General features: G+C 41.3%; 1 protein-coding gene across 3 annotated transcripts in view; it reads right to left on the bottom strand.

The window, feature by feature from the left end:
• Window positions 1-1,623: 1,623 nt before the first annotated feature.
• Window positions 1,624-26,551, bottom strand: part of ZNF560 (zinc finger protein 560) — a 34,838-nt gene continuing 9,910 nt past the window's right edge. For 2 of the 3 annotated variants that reach the window (XM_003914834.5, XM_031659956.1), the window contains 8 exons: window positions 10,553-10,644; window positions 9,456-9,582; window positions 8,441-8,521; window positions 6,914-6,996; window positions 6,008-6,134; window positions 5,236-5,316; window positions 4,402-4,484; window positions 1,626-3,626 (listed from right to left, as the gene is read on the bottom strand). In XM_003914834.5, coding sequence (XP_003914883.2) covers window positions 1,863-3,626; window positions 4,402-4,484; window positions 5,236-5,316; window positions 6,008-6,134; window positions 6,914-6,996; window positions 8,441-8,521; window positions 9,456-9,582; window positions 10,553-10,582 — 2,376 coding nt within the window. In that variant the 5' untranslated portion in view covers window positions 10,583-10,644 and the 3' untranslated portion in view covers window positions 1,626-1,862. Of the gene's footprint in view, window positions 3,627-4,401; window positions 4,485-5,235; window positions 5,317-6,007; window positions 6,135-6,913; window positions 6,997-8,440; window positions 8,522-9,455; window positions 9,583-10,552; window positions 10,645-26,551 lie in introns of those variants that run through there. The other variant, XM_021930667.2, reaches the window with a different exon arrangement.

Here is a 26,551-nt window from a genome sequence, read left to right as displayed (position 1 = left end):
ATTGTCTGAATCCTGAAGGCCCACTTTAGGTCAGTTGTAACCCAGAGGATGTATAGCAACTAGAGTGGTGTTGCTATAGAAGACAGACATACCATGCCAGGAATGAGCAGCAGGGTATGAGAAACTTCCAAAATAGTTCTATAGAACCACCCAGAAAGCCATGTCTTTGACAGGTTTCAGGGAAGGAATTCTGATGTTCCATGCATGCTCAGTTTCTTGTAAGTGTGAATGCCCCTCACATTCACTAAAGGAAGAATGTAAAAAATTACTTTCCTACATTTATTACCTTCCTCAGAAGTTTTTCTCCACTGTGAAATTACAGGTAAACACCAAAGTATTTGACAAAAATACAACTTCTGAACATCTTACACAAACATATCTTACATTGAAAGGGTTTAGCTCCTTACCTCCATTGCAAGAACCCAAGGAAACAGTGAAAGTTACTTTTTTTTTTTTTTTTTTTTGAGAGAGAGTCTCGCTTGGTCACCAGGCTGGAGTGCAGTGGTGCGATCTTGGCTAACTACAACTTCTGCCTCCCTGATTCAAGCGACTCTCCTGTCTCAGCCTCTCGAGTAGCTGGGATTACAGAGGCACGCCACCACACCCAGCTTATTTCTGTATTTTTAGTAGACACGAAGTTTCACCATGTTGGCCTGGATGGTCTTAATCTCTTGACCTCCTGATTCACCTGCCTCAGCCTTCCAAAGTGCTGAGATTATAGGCATGAGCCACCGCATCTGGCCAGCGTTCTATGTTTCTAACATTGTACAGCTTCAGAGTGAACTCTTACACAGTGCATTGTCAACAGATTCCAACAGTTCTCCCACATGCCTTTAACTTTATGGAGCATCTTCAGAGTGTAAGTTCTTTCCCATCTTTGAAGTGAACAGGGACAAATGAGCACTTTGACACAGTGCTTACATTGATGTTTTCTCACCAGTGTGAATTACAATGTGACTATTAAGGAACATGCACTTCCAAAAGGATTTTCCTCATTCCTTACATAAAATGGGTTTCTTGGCAGGCACAGTGGCTCACGCCTGTAATTCTACTACTTTGATATGCCAAGGCGGGCAGATTACCTGAGGTCAGGAGTTCAAGACCAGCTTGGCCAACATGTTGAAACCCCGTCTCTACTAAAAATACAAAAAATCAGCCAGGTGCAGTGGTGTATGCCTATAATCCTAGCTACTCGAGAGGCTGAGGCAGGAGAATGGCTTGAACCCGGGAGGCAGAGGTTGCGGTGAGCCAAGATCACGCCACTTCACTCCAGCCTGGGCTGCGAGACTTCATCTCAAAAAAAAATGGTTTCTCTCCATGGTGTTTTTACATGTTCAGTAAGATGAGAACGCCAGGTGCAGTGGCTCACACCTGTAATCCCAGCATTTTGGGAGGCCGAAGCACATGATCCAACGTGAGGTCAGGAGTTCTAGACCAGCTTGGCAAACATGGTGAAATTCTGTCTCTACCAAAAATATAAAAAATTAGTCAGGTGTGGTGGTGCATGCCTGTAATCCCAGCTACTCGGGAGGCTAAAGCAGGAGAATCGCTTGAACTTAGGAGGCCCGGAGGTTACAGTGAGCCAAGAATCACACCACTGCACTCCAGCCTGGGTGACAAAGCGAGACTCATCGGAAAAAAAAAAAAAAAGAGAGAAGAACTATGTTTTCCCACACCCCTTACATTTATAGGGTTTCTCTACAGTGTGAGGTTGTACACGTCTAGAAAGATTCAAGTGTTTAGGCTTTCTCACATTCCTTACATTGACAGTGTTACTCTCTCCTGTGAATTTTACATGTTCAGTTAGGCTTGAGGAAACAGCAAAGGTTTTTCCACATTCTTCACATCCATAGGGCTTCTCTCTAGTGTATTTTCAAATGTGCAATACGAGCTGAGAAAGAAGCAAAGGCTTTCCCACACTGGTCACATTCAAAGGATTTCTCTCCCATATGAGTTCTTAAATGTTGAATACGTCCTGAGGATGTTCGGAAGGCCTTCCCACATTCCTTACATTTATAGGGCTTCTCTCCAGTGTGAATTCGCACATGATTAGTAAGATCTGAATGACAAGTGAAGACTTTCCCACAGTCCTTACATTTATAGGGTTTTATTTCAGTGCGAGTTCTTAAGCGATCATGAAAGCACAAGGAATTTCGAAAGGATTTTCCACATGTGTTACATTCAGAGGTCTTCTCTGCAGCATGAGTTTTTAAGTGTTGAGTTAGTACACAAGACCTACTGTAAGCTTTTTCACATGCATTACATTTATAGGGTTTATATCCAGTGTGAGTTCTTAAATGATCAACTAGACTGGAGGAGACAACAAAGGCTTTCCCACACTCCTTATATTCATAGGGCTTGTCTCCAGTGTGTCTTCTTCGTAAATGTTTAGTAAGGTCTGAGCGTTCTGTGAAGGCTTTTCCACATTTCTTACATTCATATGGCTTCTCTCCACTGTGTCTTCGTAAATGTTTAGTAAGGTATGAGCGCTCAGTGAAGGCTTTCCCACATTTCATACATTCATAGGGTTTCTCTCCAGCATGTGTTCGTAAATGTTTGGTAAGATATGAGCACTTAGCGAAAGTTTTCCCACATTTCTTACACTGATAGAGTCTCTCTTCTGTGTGAGTTTGCATATGAATACGTAGATAGGCAGAAGAGGTCAATGGTTTCCCACATTTGTAACACTTAAAAGGTTTCTCTCCAGCGTGAGTTCTCAAATGAGCAAAAAGAGATGAGAAAGAAACAAAGACTTTCCCACACTGGTCACAATCAAAGCGTTTCTGTCCTGTGTTACTTCTTCTATCTTCAGTAACACCTGAGGATGTACCAAAGGCCTTCCCATATTCCTTATGCTCATATGGCTTCTCTCCATTATGAACTCTCAAATGTCCAAAAAGAGATGGGTGAGAAATAAAGGCCTTTCCACAGTGTTCACATTTAAAGGTTTTCTCTCTGGCGTGACATCTTATATGTTCAATAAGGCCTGCAGATGTACCAAAGGCTTTACCACATTCCTTACACCCATAGGGCTTCTCTCCAGTGTGAGTTCGTACATGTTCAAGAAAGCCTGATGGCACAGTGAAGGTTTTGCCACAGTGCTTACATTTATAAGGTTTTATCCCAATGTGGGTTTGCACGTGATTATTAAGGTGGGTAGGATATCTAAAATCTTTTCCACATTCCTTACATTCATAGGAGTTTTTAATAATGTGTGTTTCAACATTTACAGCATGGCTTGTGGAGTGAGTAAATGCTTCCCCACATTGCTTCCATTCATAGAGTTTTTCTCCACTCTGAGTTTTCCTGTGTGCTTCAAGGTGTGACTGATGAACAAAGGCTTTCCCATAGTCAATGCATTCAAAGGATTTGTCTTGTATACACTTTCTCTGGACCTGAACATTTAAAATCAGGCTGAAAGATTTTCCACGCTTACTGAACACAGAAACTTTCCTTATGGTAGAAGTTTTATTGTACAGAGAAAGGAGGTCTTTTGCATACTGAATATATTCAGACGTGTTCTCTCTATTGTGAGTACTCACGTTGGTCTTAAGGCATGAATGTTTACAGAGGACATCTCCACATTGATTACAGTCATAGAGTTCCTCTCCATTTTGGTTTCTTGCCTGTTAACACAGGAATGAACAATAAAGGAAGCATTTCAGCAGACTTATTAATAGATACTACTCATCTAAGAAACATGATAATTATTATTTTGCCACTTTTATAACATGCATATAATTCCTACCCTTTGGATTTCCTTCAACTTCAATAATGGAACCCTACTGTAAAAATCCTATGCCATCTGCTCTAATCTTGGAAAGATTCGTATAGCCTTTCATGAAGTTATTTTAAAAACTTAAATGTCTAGTTATACATGTCACAATGAACATTCATGGGAAGTCTTAAGTACCAACCTTCACACTAGGTATGGGATCTCTCTCCAGATATTTCTCCCACGGGTGAATTGGGTGAATGCCGTCTCTAAAATATCTATCATTCTGCTCATTTCTTTGTTGTTGTTGTTTTTTGTTTTTTTTTTTTTGAGATGGGGTCTCACTCTGTTGCCCAGGCCTGAGTGTGCAGTGGCGCGATCTCGGCTCACTACAACCTCCACCTCCTGGGTTCAAGTGATTCTTCTGCCTCAGCCTCCTGAGTAGCTGGGACTACAGGCACACACCACTACGCCCAGCTAATTTTTGTATTTTTAGTAGAGATAGGGTTTCACCATATTGGCCAGGCTGGTCTCAAACTCCTGACCTTGTGATCCAACTGCCTTGGCCTCCCAAAGTGCTGGGATTAGAAGCATGAGCCACCGTGCCTGGCCATTTCTGCTGATTTCTACAATGCAATGTCAATCTTCTCTGAATGTGAAAAATAAACTTATTTTGTTAATCTTACCAATTGTATCCCATTTGATATTTTTAAACAAAAATTATCTTGCCAAAGGGCTGGCCCCTTGGTTTTCAGGCACATTTTCCATTCTGAAATAAAAGAGAAAAATATATATTAGAGTTTACACATGAAATGGTAGGTTAAATAAAAAGCAGATAGATTTGAGCAATTTATATATGTCTAAAATTTGGCAATCATATGGGGTCAAGTTTTAGTAGTTTTTTTTTTTTTTTTGAGACAGAGTCTGGCTCTGTCGCCCAGGCTGGAGTGCAGTGGCTGGATCTCAGCTCACTGCAAGCTCCGCCTCCCGGGTTCACGCCATTCTCCGGCCTCAGCCTCCCGAGTAGCTGGGACTACAGGCGCCCGCCACCTCGCCCGGCTAGATTTTTTTGTATTTCTTAATAGAGACGGGGTTTCACCGTGTTAGCCACGATGGTCTCGATCTCCTGACCTCGTGATCCGCCCGTCTCGGCCTCCCAAAGTGCTGGGATTACAGGCTTGAGCCACCGCGCCTGGCCAAGTTTTAGTAGTTTTTAAAACAACTTATTCTATGAAAATTAAACACAATGGTGAACAGAAACAGTACTATCAGGGAAGGAAAAGTAGGAAAAATTAGAACAAAAGCATTAAACCATAAACATAAAGAAGGTCATTTGTTAGATAACAGAGAAGTCTGGATAGAGGCAAAGCAATGGAGGATGAAACGTTAAGATACCCCAAAACATTCAAGTCCAGTGGACTCAGCCTTCTGATTCAAAGAGCATCTTTTAAAACTTCATTATGCTTCCAAACATACTGAGAACTTCTCATGGACCAGGGCTGTTCTTCACAAACACTCACCTTGGAGAACTCTTGGCAATGTGCTCAACTCTTCCTCTTCCTCCAGCCAAGAGATCAGACTGGGTTTGAAGAGCTGGTAACCTGTATACAGGGAAAGATACACCAATGGAAGAGGCTCATGCAAGAAATGGCAAACTTTTCCATGAAACAGGGCCTACGTTTCTAATTAAAACAGTGAAAAGCACTTAAATTGCATACATCCCATCTTTGTGTTCTCTGAAGACACTGGTTATCTCTGACCCCTGAAATTCACATTCAAGCTTAACCCATTTCCTGTTAGCCCCAAGAAATGAGCACTAGCAATCAGCTGCACTTTTTCTTTCTAAATGGCAAATATTAAATACAAATTTTAAAAACCACTAAAACCTTTATTAAAATAGAAACTAATGGAAGCTCAAAGAGAGATCTTGATTCTCCTGGGAAAACTCCCATACCAGTAGTTCTGAACTTTAGAGTGAATTACTCATCTGAAAACAGTCTGAAAGACTGCCCCAACAGCAGACTTTCTGATTTAGTACATCAAAGGTGGAGTCTGAGTGTGTACACATATCTAAGAGAGTGATGGTGATGCTACCGATGCAAACTACTATACAAGATTAAAACCCACTAGTACAGGAACTGTTATTTCCTATTTTATTCATGAAAAAAATTTTTTTTCAATGTGTATATATCCCACTGTATTCAGATTTGACATCACTAATCCTAGAGCACAGTAAGTACATAATTTGTATCTTGTTCCAGAAGAGGCTACAAGGGATGATGCCAGGCTTACCTACTGAGGACAGGTTCTTATAGTTTTCCAGCATCACATCACTATACAGGTTTCTCTGAGTTGGGTCCAGTAAAGTCCACTCTTCCTGGGTGAATTCCACAGCCACACTGTCAAAGGTTACCAGGTCCTAAACCATCAGACACATGTTGATTTGAGCCAAGTAACATTTCCACCAATGTTGGCTGAAGAATGAAGAAAGAGGACCCAATCCCTGTACAGGGTACCGAATGGTCCCACTATCTACACCCCAAGGTTCAATGGCCCTAGGATCTCTTCTATCCACATTCACTCACTGTCAATTTCCTCCAATAACATGGCTGTAACAGAACCTGTTAGACGTAAACTTGTCAACCACAACTAGACTGGGAGCTTTTCTCATTTGATTCCTCTGTACTGCAATATACTCCTGAGCACATGACAAATACTTGATAAATGATGACATGGAAAAATTCCTTAAGAACAGAACACTTTCAAACCCCTTGCCATCTGTCCTGGCACCCAGAAAAATAAATACATGGTTGGCACCAGGAAAATGAACATTAATTCATAACTACAAAAATACTGAGATAATTTTCAGGGTAATTCCTCACCAATATGACAGGTATGACTTTCTGGGGAAAATTCAACTAGGGTCTGTATTTGCTTTAAGGAACAAGAGAGACAGGTCTACCTACAAGAAAATGAGTCTTTGTTGGTATCATTACTCCAATTTTAGAAGGATACAACTTTCACACTAACTTTGGATCTCCCCAAATTCATCATTATCAGAATATCTCTCCAGAGACACTGCTCCCTCTTGAGTGAATGCTATTTCTCTCAATTATCTTTTATGCTTATTTTCTACATACATTGGAAGTATCAATATTCTGAGTGTGAAAAATAAGAAATACCCTTTCTTAACATTACCGTTTGTATCCCATTAGAAATTTGTATTTTCCAAAAATCCTGCTGCAGTGCTGAAACACTGGTTTGATGTTTCATTGCCCAGTCTGAAATTAAACAAAAACATAAACTGAGGGTTTAAAAAAAAAAAGGTAAAATGAAAGAGTTAAAAATTATGGCCCTCATTCATATTTGTTTTTAAAATAATAAGAAAAAAAAGAAAGTTAAATTTAAACATTTAGACCATGTCAAAAATTTGGCAATAAGAATAAAGGGTCAAAATTTTAGCTAATTTGCTACAAATTGACTCATTTAAATTTAAAACTAATGTCAAACAGAAAATGTTATCAGAACAGTAGGAAAGATCTGGGCCAAGGCCATAGTTCAAAGCAAAGAACTTGAAAAACAAAATATATAGTTTCATAAGATCATACAAAGTTGGAACAGACGGAAATTTAAAGAGTATCAGAAATTGAATATTTTCTAACTTCTGAGATAAATGGCCTTAATCTTGTGAGAGAAGGTGCATCTTGAGAAGTTCCCTCATTATGTTTCTGATGGTTTGGATGTTAGTTCCCTCCAAATCTCATATGGAAATGTAACACCAAATACTGGAGGTGGGGCCTGGTGGGAGATGCTTGGATCATGGGGGCAGATCCTTCATGAATGGCTTAGCGACATCCTCGGAGTAATAAGTGAGTTCTTGTTCTGAGCTCATGTGAGACCTGGTAGTTTAAAACAGGAGTCTCCAACTCCGGGGCCATGGACCAGACCCAGGCCACACCACAGGAGATGAGTGGCAGGGGAGCAAGTGAAGTTTCATTTGTATTTATAGCTGCTCTCCATCCCAATTGCCTCCTGAGCTCCACTTCTTGTCAGATCAGCAGCAGCATTAGATTCTCATAGAAAAGCAAACTCTATCATGAACTGTGCATGCGAGGGATTTAGCTTGCGTGCTCCTTTTGAGAATCTAATGCCTGATGATCTGTTGCTGTCTCCCATCACCCCCAGATCCCCAAATGGGACCATCTGGTTACAGGAAAACAACCTCAGGGTTCCCATTGATTCTACATTATGGTGAGTTGTATAATTATTTCTTTATTTATTACAGTGTAATAATAGTAGAAATAAAGTGCACAATAAATGTAATGCACCTGAATCATCCTGAAACCATCTCCCTGCCACCCGGTCTGTGGAAAAATTGTCTTCCAAGAAACTGGTCCCTGCTGCCAAAAAAGTTGGGGACCGCTGGTTTAAAAGACTGTGACACCACCCCCAACTTCTCTTTTACCCCCTTTCTCATCATGTAATTTGTGGGCTCCTCCTTTGCCTTCTGCCATGATTGTAAGGTTTCTGAGGCTCTCACCTGAAGCAGATGTCAGAACCATGCTTTCTGTAAAGCCTGCAGAATCATGAGCCAAAATAAACCTATTTTCTTTATAAATTACCTAGTCTCAGGTATTTCTTTCTTGCAACACAAGAACAGACTAACACAGCTTCCAACCGTACTGAACTTCTCACTGACCAAGGTTATTCTTCACAAATACTCACCTTGGAGAACTCCTTGCTGCAAGGTCCTCAACTCTTCTTCTTCCAACCAAGAGATCACACTGGGTTTAAGGAGCTGAAATCCTTTACAAGAAGAAATGATACATTAATGGAAGGCAGGCCAGGCACAGTGGCTCATGCCTGTAATCCCAGCACTTTGGGAGGCTGAAGTGGGTGTATTACCTGAGGTCAGGAGTTCGAGACCAGCCTAAGATGGTGAAACCCCCGTCTCTACCAAAAATACAAAAATTAGCTGGGTGTGATGGTGTGTGCCTATAATCCCAGCTACTTGGGGGGCTGAGGCAGGAGAATCGCTTGAACCTGGGAGGCAGAGGTTGCAGTGAGTCGAGATAATGCCACTGCATTCCATCCTGAGCAACAAGAGCAAAATTCCATCTCAAAAAAAAAATTAATGGAAGAGGCTCATGCAAGAGATGATAAACCTTACATTATAGAACTATAGTTCTTAGAGAAAGCAGTGAAATTATTTCAAATGGACTAAAACTGAAAATATCTCTTCTTTCTGTGTCCCAAAAATTGGCTATCTCTAACCTCTGAAATGCAAATCCATGCTTATGTACGCATTTACAAAGCAATAACCTTTCAGTCACAGAAATAAGGTATGTTGTCAAACTCCTGAATGAAGAAAAAAAACAAATAAAGTGAAACAAAGAAATCCTTGTATACTTGGAGAATAAAACTACACCAGTGATTCTTAATATTATAGTGTGTCAAATTGATGTGGAAGGATAGTTAAAACACAGATGACAATCCAAGTGAAGAGTTTCTGATTCAGTAGGTCAAAGGCAGAGACTAAGACTGTACATTTCTAAGGGAGTAACAGTGATGCTCTTGAAACCGGACCACACTTTGAAAACGACCACAGTAATTAAGACTTATTATGGCAGGGACAATGTCTCTGGTGAATTCAGTGTTGAACAAACCAATTCTGGAACACGGCAAGTACTCAATGTATATCTCTTCCCTAAGAGGCTACATAAAATGATGGCAGTCTTACCTACTTTGGCCACGTTCTCATAATTCTCCAGCATCACATCTCTGTATAAGTTTCTCTGAACTGGGTCCAGTAAAGTCCACTCCTCCTGGGTGAAGTCCACAGCCGTATCCTCAAAGATCAGCAAGTCCTAAACCATCACATACATGCTGACTTCAGCCAAGTAACAGATCATGTTTGTAACATGGAGTGCAGTAACAGATGAACCAATGTTCACTGAAGAATCAGTTAACAGACCCCAATGCCTGTAAAGAGTTGTGAGGTCTCTCATTATCTACCCAAAGCTTAATAATTCCAGGTGAATCTCAGGTATTCCTCTCTCTATCCTTGCTCATTCACTACTTATCAATTCCAGTTGTATGGCTTTAATGGCACATCTCAAACATGAACTTCTCATCACGAGCAGACTGTGAGTGCTTTCTCATCTTATTTCCCTCTACTAAAAGATACCCCAAAGTACACTGCATCATATACTTGATAAACAGTGATGAATGATTAGCCTTTTTTTTTTTGGAAGCAGGGTCTTGCTCTGTCACACAGGCTGGAGTGCAGTGGTGTGATCATAGCTCACTGCAGCCTTGACTTACTGGGCTCAGTAAGTAGCTAGGACTATAGCCATGCACCACCATGCCTGGCTATTTATTTATTTATTTTGTAGAGACGATGTCTCACTATGTGCCCAGGCTGGTCTCAAATTCCTAAGATCAAGCGATAATGCCACTTCTCAGCCTCCCAAAGTGCTGAGATTACAGGTATGAGCCACTGCACCTGGCCAGGATTAGCCTTTGAGTAAAGGATGCTTTCATCTTCCTTTCCATCTGCCAGACCACTCAGCAAAATAAGAAACATATATCTGGCACCATAAGGGACGAAATTAATTAACAATTACTGAAATGCTGAAATGTTTTTCAAGGATTACCTTGAAAAGGATTACCAGTATGAGAACCTCCACTCCCTGGGGAAATTCAACAAGTGACTCAGTGCTTGAGTGAGTCTTTATTTACTTAAAGAAGCTCTGGAGACACATCTGCCTAGAAGGAAATGCGTTTACCTGGTGATGCACATATGTCATTTTGTGAAAGTATACACTTTCTGCATACCTGATAACAATTTGTCAAGAAGTAAGCCATCTTCCTTTCTGCCTCTGTCTTTTCTTCATGAAGGCAGATTGGGTTCCTATAAAGAAGACCTCCTGGAAGAGAAAGAAGGCGTAAGAACCAGACATAATCACAGTTCCAACATTCACATGCATGGAAGTTATTCCATCCTGGTTCTAAATTCTCTTATAATTCATATAAACTCACACAAATATACACTACATTCATAAAATGCCACTGCAGTTCTGTCTCACCTAGAGCAAGAAAAAGGAATTGTGAGCCAAGCTGTCCGTAAGTAAAAGTATAATATCCTCATTGTACAGGTAAATAAACTTTTTTTTTTTTTTTTTGGAGACAGGGTCTCGCTCTTGTCATCCAGGCTGGAGTGCAGTGGCATGATCTTGGCTCACTGCAAACTCCTGGGTTCACGCCATTCTCCTGCCTCAGCCTCCCAAGTAGCTGGGACTACAGGTGCCTGCCGCCAAAACTGGCTAATTTTTTGTAGTTTTAGTAGAGACAGGGTTTCACCGTGTTACCCAGGATGGTCTCGATCTCCTGACCTCGTGATCCGCCCACTTTGGCCTCCCAAAGTGCTGGGATTATAGGCGTGAGCCACTGCGCCCGGCCAGATAAAGAAACTTAAGACGAGAAATGTCTTTTTGTGCCCATGGTGATATAACTCACAAATGAGATTATGCAGCACCTCTTCTCAAAGCACACACATAAGGGGGCTAACTCACACAATAGCCTTCTCTGGCCCACTTCAACACCTCAGAAAGGAACTACTAGCGTGAATATTAAGGCCTAGAGCACTGGACTCTATATTCTGTATGGGGTACTGATATGGGAGTGGCTCTGTGTCCCCACCCAAATCTCATCTTGAATTATAATAATCCCCACATGTCAAGGGCAGAACCAGGTGGAGGTAACTGAATCATGGGGGCAGCTTCCCCCATGCTATTTTCATGATAATGAACGAGTCTCACAAGATCTAATGGTGGATTTTTTTTTGTTTTTTGTTTTTTGTTTTGAAATGGAGTCTTGCTCTGTCACCCAGGCTGGAGTGCAATGGCGTGATCTCAGCTCACTGCAACCTCCGCCTCCCAGGTTCAAGCAATTCTCCTGCCTCAGCCTCCTGAGTAGCTGGGATTACAGGCGCCTGCCACCACACCTGACTAACTTTTGTATTTTTAGTAGATACAGGGTTTCACACCATGTTGGTCAGGCTGGTTCCAAACTCCTGACCTCATGATCCACCCGCCTCAGCCTCTCAAAGTGCTGGGATTACAGATGTGAGCCACCACACCCAGCCAATTTGATGGTTTTATAAGTATCTGGCATTTCCCCGGCTTGCACCCATTCTCTCTCCTGCCACTCAGTGAAGAGGTGCCTTCTGCCATTGATGTAAGTTTCCTGAGGCCTCCCCAGCCATGTGGAACTGTGAGTCAATTAAACCTCTTTTCTTTATAATTATCCAGTCTTATGTATTTTTTCACAGCAGCGAGAACAGACTAATATGGGTACCTAAAGCAGATTTTTGGAAAAACCATAGGACAAATCCATGGCTTCTATCCTGTGAGGCTGGCAGTGAAATATGTCTGGACATGCTTTTTTGTAATTCCAAGGACATGTCAGGGTAGCTTATAAATCTAAGTGGCTAACTGGCAATCTATTCCTCTTTATTATAGAGTATCTGAACTCATGTAGACATCAATCATTAATCAACAAGCATTACTTATGTCATTAAATACCTTATATTAAATCTTTACTGCTGGTGATATGTGTGAAACCCACTAGAAATGGTATATGTACTGTATAAAATGAGTATTAATAACACCAACTGCCATTTACTAGGGTCTGTTATATGTTAGACATTACATATATATACACATATATGTGCATATACATATACGTGTATATATATGCTCACTTATCTGAACAATATCCCTATTTACTGCTGAAAAAAATCTAAATTCAGAAAACACAAATGACTCTTCTAATATCATCTACTTAGGAAGTGGTGAACCAGGACTTGAATGCAGTCAAGTTTGTCCCTAAGTGTAATCCTCTGTGGTGGTTGTTACTCCCCTATAACGACCACCATATAAAGGACTCTGGGAATTGATATCTGGCTTGCTTAAAATGTGCTATTCTACTTTTGAATATAAAGAATTAGAACCAGAATGTCATGGTTTTACAAACAAGTCAGAACTCATTTCCAACTCTGGTTGCTTCAACAGGGTTCCAAGTAGAAACACTGAAGTTAGAGTTCTGAGCTCTACCCACTGCTCCTGCAAGAGGGCAAAAAACATGCAGAGCAGCAATGGAAAATCAGACTCTGCCCTACATTGACTAATTGATGGGTCTTCTCAGAAAATCATCTCTTCTTATTATTTGTGAGTTCTCTTTTTCCTAAAACTTCTGCTTGTATTTTTATTCCTTCCTTCCTTTATGGTTCTTACAAATCAAATGAAAAATGCAGTTGAGGTCATCAATAGTAGAGAAGGAAAAGAAAAAATTATTTGAACTTGAAAACAGACTATTTAGAAATACACAAAGGAGAAAAAACAAAAATGAAGAAAAATTACAGGATTCAAGGGGCATCATCAAAAGCAAATTTTTGATTTACAGGAGTGCAAGAAGATAAGAAAGAAACAAAGAGAACACATACTTAAAGAAACAACAACAACAATGTTTCCACACTGAGGAAAATATATAAATATCCATACTCAGGAAGGGCAAACATCTCCAATCACATTCAATCCAAACAAGGCTACTCTAAGATATACTCAAACAGTCAAAACTGAAAAGCAAAGTGAGGATCTTGAAAGCAACATGAAAACATGAAAAAAGATGCAAATCACATATGAAGGAGTTCCAATAAGGTTATGAGCAGACCTGTCACCAAAGACCTTACAGGCCAGGAGAGAAGAGGATGACATATATAAACTGCTGTCAGGAAAAACAAACAAACAAAAAAACTGCTCACGAGGAATACCATACCCAGCGAAGCTGTCCTTCAGGAATGAAAAGAGATGAAGATTTTCAAAGAAAAACAAAAGCAGAGGCAGTTCATCAACACCAGACCTAACAAAAAATGCTAAAGGGAGTTCTCAAGCATAAAAAAAGGACGCTAATTAGTAACAAGAAAACAAAGCGCAAAACTGAGGTAAAAATAAGCACCTAGTTAAATTCAGAATACTCAAACACTGTAATGGTGGTTTATAAGAGAATTATATCCTTACTATGAAGGTTAAGAGATAAAAGTATTAGGAACAGTAAGAGCTAAAATAATTTGTTAAGGGATATACAATATAAAAAATGTAAATTATGATATCAAAAAAATAAAATGAGGAGAGGTTGAGTTAAAGTATAGTTATTTTATGTGATCACAGTTATCAGCTTAAAATATCCTGCTATAAGATGTTTCATGTAAGTCTTACGGTAAGCACAAAGCAAAAATGTATAGCAGACACACAAGATAAAAAAAATTAAAGAATCAAAAGTACACCAGTAGAGAAAATTATTAATCATAAAAACAGACAAACAAAGAAACAAAGAATATAAAAAAACAACCAGAAAATTTAATGAGCCAGGTGCAGTGGCTGTTGCTACTAATCCCAGCACTTTGGGAGGTGGAGGCAGGCGGATCACTTGAGGCCAGAAGTTCAAGACTAGCCATGGTCAGCATGGTGAAACCTTGTCTCTACTAAAAATACAAAAATCAGCCAGGCATGATGGCAGGCACTTGTAATCCCAGCTACTCAGGAGGCTGAGGCATGAGAATCGCTTGAACGAGGCAGGAGAATCGCTTGAACCCGGCAGGCAACAGTTGCAGTGAGCCAAGATCACACAACTGTACTCCAGCCTGGGCTTTTTTTTTTCCAAGGTAGGTACTTACCTACAACGATTACCCTGAATGCACACATACTAAATTGTCCAATTCAAAGACAGAATGGCCAAGTGGATTAAAAAAACAAACAAAGACACAAATGATATGTTGTTTACAAGGGACTCACTTCACCCTTAAGGACATACATAAATTAGAAACAAAAGGACGGGGGAAAAAAACACTCCATGCAGACAGAAACCAAAAGACAGCTAGGTTAAGTATTACTTATATCAGACAAAGTAAACTTTAAGTCAAAAACCGTAACAGGACACAAAGGTCGTTATATGATAATAAAGGGATCTACTCATCAGTAAAAATAGTTATAAATATACAACTGGCCATCTGAATTCATGGGTACCACATCTCCACTTATTAGGGTAGATTCAACCTGCTATGGATTGAAAATATCCAGGAAAAAAAAAATGCATGGGTCCAACTGTATTATGCATGTGCAGATATTTTCCCTTCTCATTATTCCCCAAATAATACAGCAAAACAACTATTTACATAGCATTTACTTTAAGTATTACAGTAATCTAAAGATGTTTTAAAGTATATGAGAGGATGCACATGATTTTCAAACAAATACAACATCATTTTATAAGAGACTTGAACACGCCTAAATTTTGGTATCCATAGGTGGGGGAGGGGTTACAGGAAGGGGGATTATCCTGAAACAAATCCCCCATAGATTCCAAAGGATGACTACATATGCCAACAACAACAGAGTACATAAATATATAAAGCAAATTAATAATAGATCTGAAGACAGAGATAGATTGCAATAAAATAATGGGGGACTTTAATACTCTTACTTTCAACAATGAACAGACCATTTAGACAGAAAATCAATGAAGAAACATTAGACTAGAACTACACTTTAGACCAAAACAATCTAACAACATACACAGAACATTCCATCCAACAGCAGCAAAATACATTCTTCTCAAGTGCATACAGAACATCATCCAAGATAGATCATATGTTAGGCCACAAAACAACAACAAAGCAAGTCTTAACAAATTTAAGAAGGTTAAAACCATATCAAACATCTTTTCTGACTACAGCTGTATGGAAATAGAAATCAATAATAGGAAGAAAATTAGAAAATTCACAAATAAGTGGAAATGAAGTAACACACACCTGAACAAGCAAAGGATTTAAGAGGGCAATTAATAGCAATAAATGCCTATATGAAAAAAGAAAATCACAAGTAAACACCCTAACACTGTACCTTGAGGACTTAGAGGAACAACAAGAACTAAGCTCAAAGTTAGTAGAAGGAAGGCAATAATAAAGACCAGAACTGAAATAAATGAAACTAGAAAAACAACACAAAAAATAAAGGAACTGAAAAGTTTTCTGAAAAGATGAACAAACCTTTAGGTAGACTAAGGAATGAAGAGAAAAAAAAAAGGCTGGGGACAGTGGTTCACACCTGCAATCGCAGCACTTTGGGAGGCTGAGGTAAAAGGATCACTTGAGCCCAGGAGTTCAAGGCCAGTCTGAGCAACATAGCAAGGTCCTTATCTATACAAAAAATGTTCTAAAAAATAGCTGGGGCTGGACATGGTGGCTCACACCTGTAATCTCAGCATTTTGGGAGGCCAAGATGGGCAGACTGCTTGAGCTCAGGAGTCCGAGACCAGCCTAGGCAACACAGTAAAATCCTCTCTACAAAAAATACAAAAATTAGTTGGGTGTGGTAGTGCATGCCTGTAGTCCCAGCTATTCAGGAGGCTGAGGTAGAAGGATAGCTTGAGCCCAGGAGAGAGAGGCTGCAGTGAGCCGAGATCATGCCACTGCACTCCACCTGAGCAATACAGCCAGAGCTTATCTCAAAAAAAAAAAAAAAAAAAAAAAAGGGCCTCAGAAATAACACCACCCATCTACAACCGCCTGATCTTTGACAAACCTGACAAAAACAAGAAATGGGGAAACGATTCCCTATCCCAGCACCTAATAAATGGTGCTGGGAAAATCTGCTAGCCATATGTAGAAAGCTGAAACTGGATCCCTTCCCTACACCTTATACAAAAATTAATTCAGGATGGATTAAAGACTTAAATGTTAGACCTAAAACCATAAAAACCCTAGAAGAAAACTTAGGCAATACCATTCAGGACACAGGCATGGGCAAGGACTTCATGACTAAAACACCAAAAGCAATGGCAACAAAAGCCAAAATAGACAAATGGGATCTAATCAAACTAAAGAGCTTCTGCACAGCAAAAGAAACTACCATCAGAGTGAACAGGCAACCTACAGAAGGGGAGAAAAGTTTTGCAATCTACCCATCTTACAAAGGGCTAATATCCAGAATCTACAAAGAACTTAAACAAATTTACAAGAAAAAAAATCAAACAACTCCATCAAAAAGTGGGCAAAGGATATGAACACACACTTTTCAAAAGAAGACATTTATGCAGCCAACAGACACATGAAAAAAATGCTCATCATCACTGGTCATCAGAGAAATGCAAATTAAAACCACAATGAGATACCATCTTACACCAGTTAGAACGGCAATCATTAAAAAGTCAGGAAACAACAGGTGCTGGAGAGGATGTGGAGAAATAGGAACACTTCTACACTGTTGGTGGGACTGTAAACTAGTTCAACCATTGTGGAAGACAGTGTGGCGATTCCTCAAGGATCTAGAACTATAAAAACCATTTGACCCAGCCATCCCATTATTGGGTATATACCCAAAGGATTATAAATCATGATGCTATGAACACACATGCACACGTATGTTTATTGCGGCACTATTCACAATAGCAAAGACTTGGAACCAACCCAAATGTCCATCAATGATAGACTGGATTAAGAAAACGTGGCACATATACACCATGGAATACTATGCAGCCACAAAAAAGGATGAGTTCATGTCCTTTGTAGGGACAAGGATGCAGCTGGAAACCATCATTCTCAGCAAACTATCACAAGGACAGAAAACCAAACACCTCATGTTCTCACTCATAGGTGAGAATTGAACAATGAGAACACTTGGACACAGGGTGAGGAACATCACACACTGGAGCCTGTTGTGGGGTGGGAGGATGGGGGAGGGATAGCATTAGGAGAAATACCTAATGTAAATGACGAGTTAATGGTGCAGCAAACCAACATGGCACACGTATACACATGTAACAAACCTGCATGTTGTGCACATGTACCCTAGAACAAGTGATAAAATAAACAGATGAGTGAAGAAAAGAAGAAAGAAAAGCAAGTAAGCCAGCCAGCCAGGAGTAGGCATGGTAGCACAAATCTATAGTCCTAGCTACTCAGGAGGCTGAGGTGGGAGGATCACTTGAGACCAGGAGGTCAAGGCTGCAGCGAGCCATGATTGCAGCAGCACTGCACTTCTTTTTCTCAAAAAATTAAAGGCGGAGGCCTTGGTGGCTCAAGCAATCAACTTTGGGAGGCCGGTGAATTGGATCGAGGTCAGGAGAGATCGAGAGACCATCCTGGCTAACATGAACCCGTCTCACAAAAATATCTAATAGCAAGGCCGGGTCAGGCGAGCCTGTAGTCCCAGCTACTGGGAGGCTGAGGCGAGAATGGCGTGAACCCAGGAGGCCCGAGGAGCTTTACGGTGGTCAGCGCCACTACACTCCAGCCTGGGCTGACACAGTGGAACTCCGTCTCAAAAAAAAAAAAAAAAAAGAAATTAAAAAAGAACACTCAAAATCAGATATGAGAGAGGAAACATTACAACTGTTAACTACAGAAATACGAGATTGTGAGACTACTTGGAACAATTACATGCCAACAAACTGGATAACCTAGCAGAGATGTACAAATTTCTAGACACACACAACCTACCAAACACTAAATACTAAAAAGGAGAAAATCTGAACAGACCAATAATGAAGAAGGAGACCGAATCACTAACTAAAAACCTCCCATCAAACACACACCAAAAGGACTTGACTGCTTCGTGGTTGAATTACATAAGACATCTAAGAATATCTAAACCAATCCTTCTGAAAATAGTCCAAAAAACTGAAGAAGGATGCTACAAAGAAACTTACAGGCCAATATCTCGAATGTATACAGATGCAAAAATCCTCAACAAAATACTAGCAAGCTGAATTCAACAGTACATTAAAATTATCATTCATAATGATCAAGTAGGATTTACCCCTGGAATGCATGGATGGTTCAACATATGCAAATCAATGTGGTTAGTACCACATTAACAGAATTAAGTATAAGAATCATATGATCTTGTCAACAGATGCAGAAAAAGAATGAGACCACACCACTGCACTCCAGCCTGGACGACAGAGCAAGACTACATCTCAAAAAAAAGAAAAAAAAAAAGGTGCTGAAGAACATTAACCAAAAGATTTTTTCTTTTTTTTGAGACAAAGTCTCACTCTGTCACCTAGGCTAGAGGGCAATAGTGTGATCTCAGCTCACTGCAACCTCCACCTCCCAGGTTCAAGCAATTCTCATGCCTCAGTCTCCCTAGTAGCTGGGATGACAGGCGTGCACTACCACACCCAGCTAATTTTTGTATTTTTGTAGAGACAGGGTTTCGCCATGTTGGCCACACTGGTCTTGAACTCCTGGCCTCAAGTGATCCGCCCGCCTCGATCTCCCAAAGTACTGGGATTACAGGCATGAGCCACCAAGCCCAGCCCCAAAAGATTTGTAACCTCAAATAAGTTGAGAAACATGCTCAAGTATCTTAGGGGGAGAGGGATCAAGTACTCCTTCCATTCATTTTTTTAAAAAACATTGAGCTACCATTCTCCATGAAAGGCATCTGCCATAACCCATGGAGCTGGCAGGGGCAGGGAGCATCAGCACTAAACCAGAATAGCATCGCAACATAGGAGGCACTTAGCAAGGTGTAGTTGGTGCAAATATACAAAAGAGGAGCGCAATTCTATTGCCAGGGTCCCTTCTTCAAATCAGTCACTTGTATGTGCGCTAAGAAATGCCCAATTCACATGAACAAATGACTCCAGATCCTGGAGAATAACAGTATAATCACCCCTCTTCCTGGGATCATGGTTGGTAAGCAGTATCCTGGGGTGCATTACTGGTACTAGCACAGGCTCCAAACTTCATGACAAAGACTCCAGGCCAACACTTGGAAGGGACAACACAAAGCATGGCACAGCAATACACATAAACTTCAACAAGACAGGCAGCCTTCCCAAATGGTACCGAGTGGAAAGTAAAGTTCCTCTTCAAAGTTTCCCTTCTTGTTAAAGAATAAATCATAAGTGTTAGAAATAATATTTTCTTTTAGGCAGGGTGCCGTGGCTCATGCCTGTAATCCCAGCACTTTCGGAGGCTGAGGCAGGTGGATCACCTTGAGGGAAGAGCGAGACCCTCTCATATCGTTTTATATTGTTTTATACTCAGTACCTGTTTTAAGAAGAAACAAGGAAGTGAAACCAAAGGCAGGCAGCCCAGCACCAGACACCAGATCCAAAACCAGACCCAAAACCAGGCTTGGGCCTGCCTGGCCTGAACCTAGTAGTTAAAAATCAACTCATGACTTAGCAACCGATGTTATCTATAGATTACAGACACTGTGTGGAAGAACACTGTGAAACTCCCTGCTCTGTTTTGTTTCACTCTGACTACCAGTGCATGAAGCCCCTGTCACGTACCCGCTAGATTGCTCAATCAATCACGACCCTTTCATATGAAATCTTTAGTGTTGTGAGCCCTTAAAAGGGATAGAAATTGTGCACTGAGGGAGCTCGGATTTTAAGATGGTAGCTTGCCGATGCTCCCAGCTGAATAAAGCCCTTCCTTCCAAAACTCGCTGTCTGAGGGGTTTTGTCTGCGGCTCGTCCTGCTACAACCTGAGGTCAGGAGTTCTAAACCAGCCTGGTCAATATGGCAAAACCCCGTCTCTAGTAAATACACAAAAATGAGCCAAGTGTGGTGGCAGGCGCCTGTAATCCCAGATACTTGGGAGACTGAGGCAGGAGAATCACTTGAACCCAGGAGGTGGAGGTTGCAGTGAGCCGAGATCATGCCACCGTACTCTAGCCTGGGCAACAAGAGTGAGACTCTGTCTCAAAAAACAAAAAAGAAATAACAGTTTCTTTTAAAGATTAACTTCCTTCACGCCTCCTTTCTTTGTGCTAATAACTCTTTGTTAGGCCCTATCCTATGTAGCCGTTAGATATAAGGGAATGAGTACATTCTATGTCCTTGTACTTTAACCAATATATTTGTTCTAGACATGCTCAGGCATGTCCCAACTCAGAGCTTATGCCCCTTCCTTATTTGGAAATGTTATTACTTCTCTAAGTCTTTTCATAAGCAACTTCCTCTTTTCCTTTGTTCTCCCTTGCCTTTACCTTTAGGAAAGTTTTACATTATTAGCCAGTCAGGTTTAGCTTAGATTGTACAGTCCAGCTCCAGCCAATAAAGACAGGACACAGTAGCAGGGAAAAGCTCCATAAGGGATAAAAATTGCTTCCCTCCTTCGTTTGTGTGTCCTCTCACCATTGTTTCGTCTGTGAGGAGCACCCTTTCTGCAGAAAGCAAAATTTCCTTGCTGAGAAAATTCTTTATCTGAGCGCTAGTTCTTCTCAGCACTAAGGAACAAGCATTTCTAGAGTAATAAGCGTTTTACTTATACAATCAGCAAGCCACGAAAGGTCAAAGGGCACTTACAAGAGACTTTCCACCCCAGTTCAAAGTGATCTCACACTTTTCGCCAACTGTGTTGTAAATGGGGCACTAAGTCACTTTTGTGGGATCTTTCAGGATCCCTCCAACACACTCTTGCAATTACACTTGGAGAGGCTCATGAAATTAAAGGATTTATTACACTCATAGATCCTAGAGAGGCATGCCATGCCATGCAGGGGGCCATGCTGGAGGAGGACCAAAGCAGGAGGCTCTGACAAGCAGGTAGGGAGCTAAGAGAGAAGCCTCCCTTGAGGGCAATTGCCTTTACTGGGGCTTGAGGTATAGTACTAAAGCAAAAGGCATTAGATTGCATTGGTGCATTTGAATGTTACTAGGTCATAGTCAGGGGAGGGCCAACAGAAGAACTTATAGCATAAGTACCTTATCATACTGGTACATCTTGTCACTTGAGCAGGGAGTTCACAGCCTGCTTGTTAGAATGCTAAGGCATCAAGAAAATATGAATTTTTTAAAATGTATAACGTATTCAGGGAAGAATGACAATATGGAACCTGGAATGAAGACATCTGGTTGGATCCAGATGAAAGACATGATCTTAAACCCCTGTTATGATTTGGATGTGGTCTGTCCCCATCACAACTCCTATTGAGGCTTGGTCCTCAATATCACAGCACTGGGAGAAGGGGCCTAATGAGATGTTTGGGTCGTGGGGGTAGAGCCTACATAAACTGATTAATGCTGTCAGGCAGAAGTGAATTTTAGCTCACACAGAACTGGATTAGTGCCCACAGGAGCTAACTGTTACAAAGCAAGCCTGCTGTTTGTGTTTGGTCCCTTTTGCACAAGCCTGCTTCCTCTTCTGCCTCTCCACCATGTTTTGCTGCAGCATGTGAGCCTCATCAGAAGCAGGGGAGATGCTGGGGCCATGCTCTTGGACTTTCCAGTCACTAGAATCCTGAGCCAAAGAAATCTCTTTTCTTTATAAATTACTCAGGTATTATATCATAGCAACAAAAAAGAGACTAAGACACTTTGAGCCTCCCTTATCAAGGATATAGCTTGCCTTTTGGTTTCTGAGGAGAAAGCCTTCTGCTTGAAATTTGTGACAATCTCATTTGGTCCAGATACCTTGGAAGGTAATATATATTCTCCTCAAGACCCACACCATAATCACTTATTTTTATCACTAGAGTCTTAACTAGTCCAAAATCCAGGGGCAAAGATATACAACATAATGCATGAGAAAAAAGCTCACACAACAAAAAAATTCCAACTCTGATAACGTATCACAAGAAAATAAGGGAACATATACGGGACGGATTCTAAGGGTATTAGATCAAGAAGGTTAAAATGTAACATTAGATAGGCCCAAATTCATTGATATGGAACACTGATACGGTTTGGATCTGTGTCCCCACCAAATCTAATGTCGAACGGCAGTCCCCAGTGCTGGAGGTGAGGTCTGGTGAGAGATGACAGGATCATGGGGGCAGATTTCTCATGAATGGTTTAGCACCATCTCCTTTCATACTGTCCTCATGAACTGGCCATTTAAAAGTGTACAGCACCTCCCATCATTCTCCCTTGCTCCTGGCTCCTGCCATATAAGATGTACCTACTTCTGCTTCACTCTCTGCCATGACTGAAACCTTCCAGAGGCCTCCCCAGATGGAGAAGTCACTATGCTTCCTGTACAGCCTGCAGAACTGTGAGCCAATTAAACTTTCTTTTTCATTCTCCAATTTAAAACTTTTAATTAAAAAAATAAACTTTAATGTTGAAAATGCAAACTTGGGGAGGGCAGAAAGATCACACACAAGGCTACCACTTCACACTTAGAGGGTTGCACAGTAGCTCGACAGAGGCGCTCCTCACTTCCCAGACAGTGGGGTGGCCGGGCAGAAGTGCTCCTCGCTTCCCAGATGGCGGGGCAGCCAGGCAGAGGCACTCCTCACTTCCTAGATGGTGCAGTGACCAGGCAGAGTCACTCCTCACTTCCTAGACTGGGTGGCGGCCAGGCAGAGGCGCTCCTCACTTCCCAGACAGGGCGGCGGCTGGGCAGAGGCGCTCCTCACTTCCCAGACGGTGAACAGCCGGACGGAGAGGCTCCTCACTTTCCAGACAGTGGGGCAACGGGCAGAGGCACTCATCACTTGCCAGACGGGGCAGCGGCTAGGTAGAGGCGCTCTTTACTTCCCAGACAGTTGGGCGGCTGGGAACTTCTTTATAAATTACCCAGTCTCATGTATTTCTTTATAGCAATGTGAGAATAGCCTAATACAGGTACTTACTAGACATTTTGAATTTTACATATTAGCTAATGGACCACAGCATGATTCTAATAGCTAAACTGGTTAGATGACTGAAACTTGTACTCATGACCTAGCTAACAGGGTTAATATGTAAGAGCTTCCCTGGCTAACACAAAGGAAGGAATCCTGGACACATAGGAAGGTTGCACTGGATTTATCACATGTGATCTGCACAGCTTCCCTTCTTCAACCTACATTGAGGGCCCAGAAGACACCCTCTTCACAAAGCCATTCAGAAATAGGTAACTGAAGGGAGTACCTCCATTCTTGAAAAGTTCTGTTTATTCTCTTTTACACATTTGTTAGGACTACAGGAGATACAATCACTGAGATGAGTTCCTTGTTTCAATGGGGATGATGACAACCTTGAGTGCCAAAAATCAAGTGGGTAGCACTTAACTATCCAAGACAACGAGGCTACATCGAATGTCAAGGGCACACTGAATGTACCAATAATTGGAATGCTTTGGCCTGCAGAGATCATTGATGTTAGCAAACTGATCACATTTCGTCCCTAGGATGAAACCGATAAGCACCCTACTACAACAGGGATTAATAAATCTTGTTGTAATGTGACATATAATAAATGTTATACTTTGTGAGCCACAGTCTCTGTTACAAATACTCAACTCTGCCCTTGTAGTATGAAAGAAGCCTCAGAAAATATGTAAACAAATGAATATGGTTGTTCTGTTCCAATTATAATTTACAAAAACACGTTGAAGACTAGCCATAGTTTGCCAATGTGAGTCTTGGAATATTGCTTGATCTATGTAACAAGAAATCTCAAGTCTAATGGCCAAAAACCTGATAAGAGTCACCACAGGAGAGATTCACAGCCTCTCATCAAATCACCAGACCTAGGTAACACATCACTCAGGATTGTGCAGAAGTCACATGGACTTTGGAGAATTACGGGGGACTATCATAACTTATATCAATTCTCCTGTTTTCCATCAAAATAGAGTCTTCAGAGGTTTTGATATTACACAAAACTTTGCAACACTCCATCACATTGATAATATTTTGCATATTAGATCCCATGAACAGGAAACAGTAAATAGTTTGGATACCTTTACAGGCTACAAAGTACAGGATGGGAGATTCAAGAGCCAGCTAAATCAACAAAGTTGGTTTTGTTTTGTTTTGTTGAGACAGCGTCTTGCTCTGTTGCCCAGGCTGGAGTGCAGTGGTGTGATCATGGCTCACCATAACCTCCACCTCCTAAGCTCAAGTGATCCACCTCAGCCTCCCAAGCATCTGGGATGACAGGTGTATACTACCACGACGCCAGGTAATTTTTTTTTTCTTTTAACCTTTTTTTGGAAGAGATGGGATCTTACTACCTTGGCCAGGCTGGTCTTGAACCCCTGGCCTCAAGCAATCTGCCTGCCTCGGCCTCCCGAAGTGTAAGAGTTACAGGCCTGAGCCACCATGCCCCATCCAATCAACAAAGATTTGAGGGTTCAGTTGTCTAGACCATATCAAGATATCCCCTCCAAGGTATCACTCCTAATCAATGCTCCCCAAAATTAGGTGCAACACTTGGCAGACCTATATGATTCTTGGCCAGGCACAGTGGCTCACGCCTGTAATCCCAGCACTTTGGGAGGCCAAAGTGGGCAGATCACGAGGTCAGGAGATTGAGATTATCCTGGCTAACACGGTGAAACCCCATCTCTACTAAAAATACAAAAAATTAGCTGGGCGTGGTGGCACACGTCTGTAGTCCCAGCCACTCAGGAGGCTGAGGCAGGAGAATCACTTGGATCCGGGAGGCAGAGGCTGCAGTGAGCTGAGACTGCACCACTGCGCTCCAGCCTGGGCGACAGAGCAAGACTCCGTCTAAAAAAATAAAAGTAAATAAAATAAAATTCTTTAGACAGCATATACCACATTTCAATGTGCTTCAACCCATCTACAGAGTTGGTCATAATGCTTACAAGTGAGTGAACACCAAGTGATTGCAGTGCACCAAGCTCAGGCTGCAGTACAAGATTTGTAATCACTTGGTCAAAATAATCCACCAGATACAATGATACTCAAAGTATCCATAGTAAATAATAGTTGCTGGAAGCCTCTAGCAAGCACCAGTAGGAAAATCACAGCAGTAGTTCAGAATAAATATATTCCTTCTTCTGCAGGAAACTAGTCTCCTTTTGAGTAAATAATTACCACTGGGTTCAACATATAAGTTGTACATGGTACATCAAATGACCAAGTGGCCTGAGCTATCTACCATGAACTTGAGGTTGTCTGACCCACAAAACCCCAAGTCTGGGGCAAATACAGCAGCAATCTTTCAACAAATGGAAATGGCACAGAAGACACTGAGCTCTAGAAGTTGCAGCGAGTACAAGTAAACTGCATCAACAAATGGCAAAGACTCAACACAAGCTCCATTCGCACTGCCTCATTTCCCTCAATCCATGCCTGTGGCTTCCTGAGGTATTTCTTATGCCTATCTGAGACAAGGCTTGTTTACAGATGTGTCTGCACAATATGCTAGCACCATCCAAAAGTGGGAGCGCAAACACAACAGCTCAGCTGAACAATGATGCCAAAAGACTGTAGTATCTTTCAGATAAGAATGGCATCCCAGTGGCAGAACTTCTCACAGTATATTTGACTATCTGGGTCTGGAGGACACGGCCAGAAGGACACGTAAACAATGATCCGTGAGCAGTTGCTAATGGTTTCACTGAATGGCCAAGGATGTATATGGAACAAGACTGGTAAGTCTAGAAATACATACATGGATAGATCTCTCTTAAAGGACATGGGCTGTGAAGATATTTGTGTCCCACGTAAATGTCCAGCAAAGGCAATCCACTAGAAATAAGACTCTTAATAATCAGCTGGACAAAATGATACTCTATATAGAAGTCAATTGCTTTCCCCTGCCACCCCAATGTTTGCTCCATAGGCCCTTGAATAAGATGGCCATAAAAACAGGGATAAAGGCTACTATGGCTCAACAGTATGGACTTCCATTGACCAAAGCTGATGCAGCTAACGCTACTGCTAGGTGCTTAATCTGCTAAAAGCAAAAACCAAAACTGAATATATAAGGGCATTAATTTCTTTTTTCTTTTCTTTTGGGGGGAGGGGGACAGGGTCTCACTCTGTCACCCAGGCCGGAGTGCAGTGGCAAGATCA

The sequence above is a fragment of the Papio anubis genome, chromosome 20, assembly GCF_008728515.1.
Source record: "Papio anubis isolate 15944 chromosome 20, Panubis1.0, whole genome shotgun sequence".
Classification (NCBI taxonomy): domain Eukaryota; kingdom Metazoa; phylum Chordata; class Mammalia; order Primates; family Cercopithecidae; genus Papio; species Papio anubis.
This window is presented reverse-complemented; position numbering and strand designations above follow the sequence as displayed.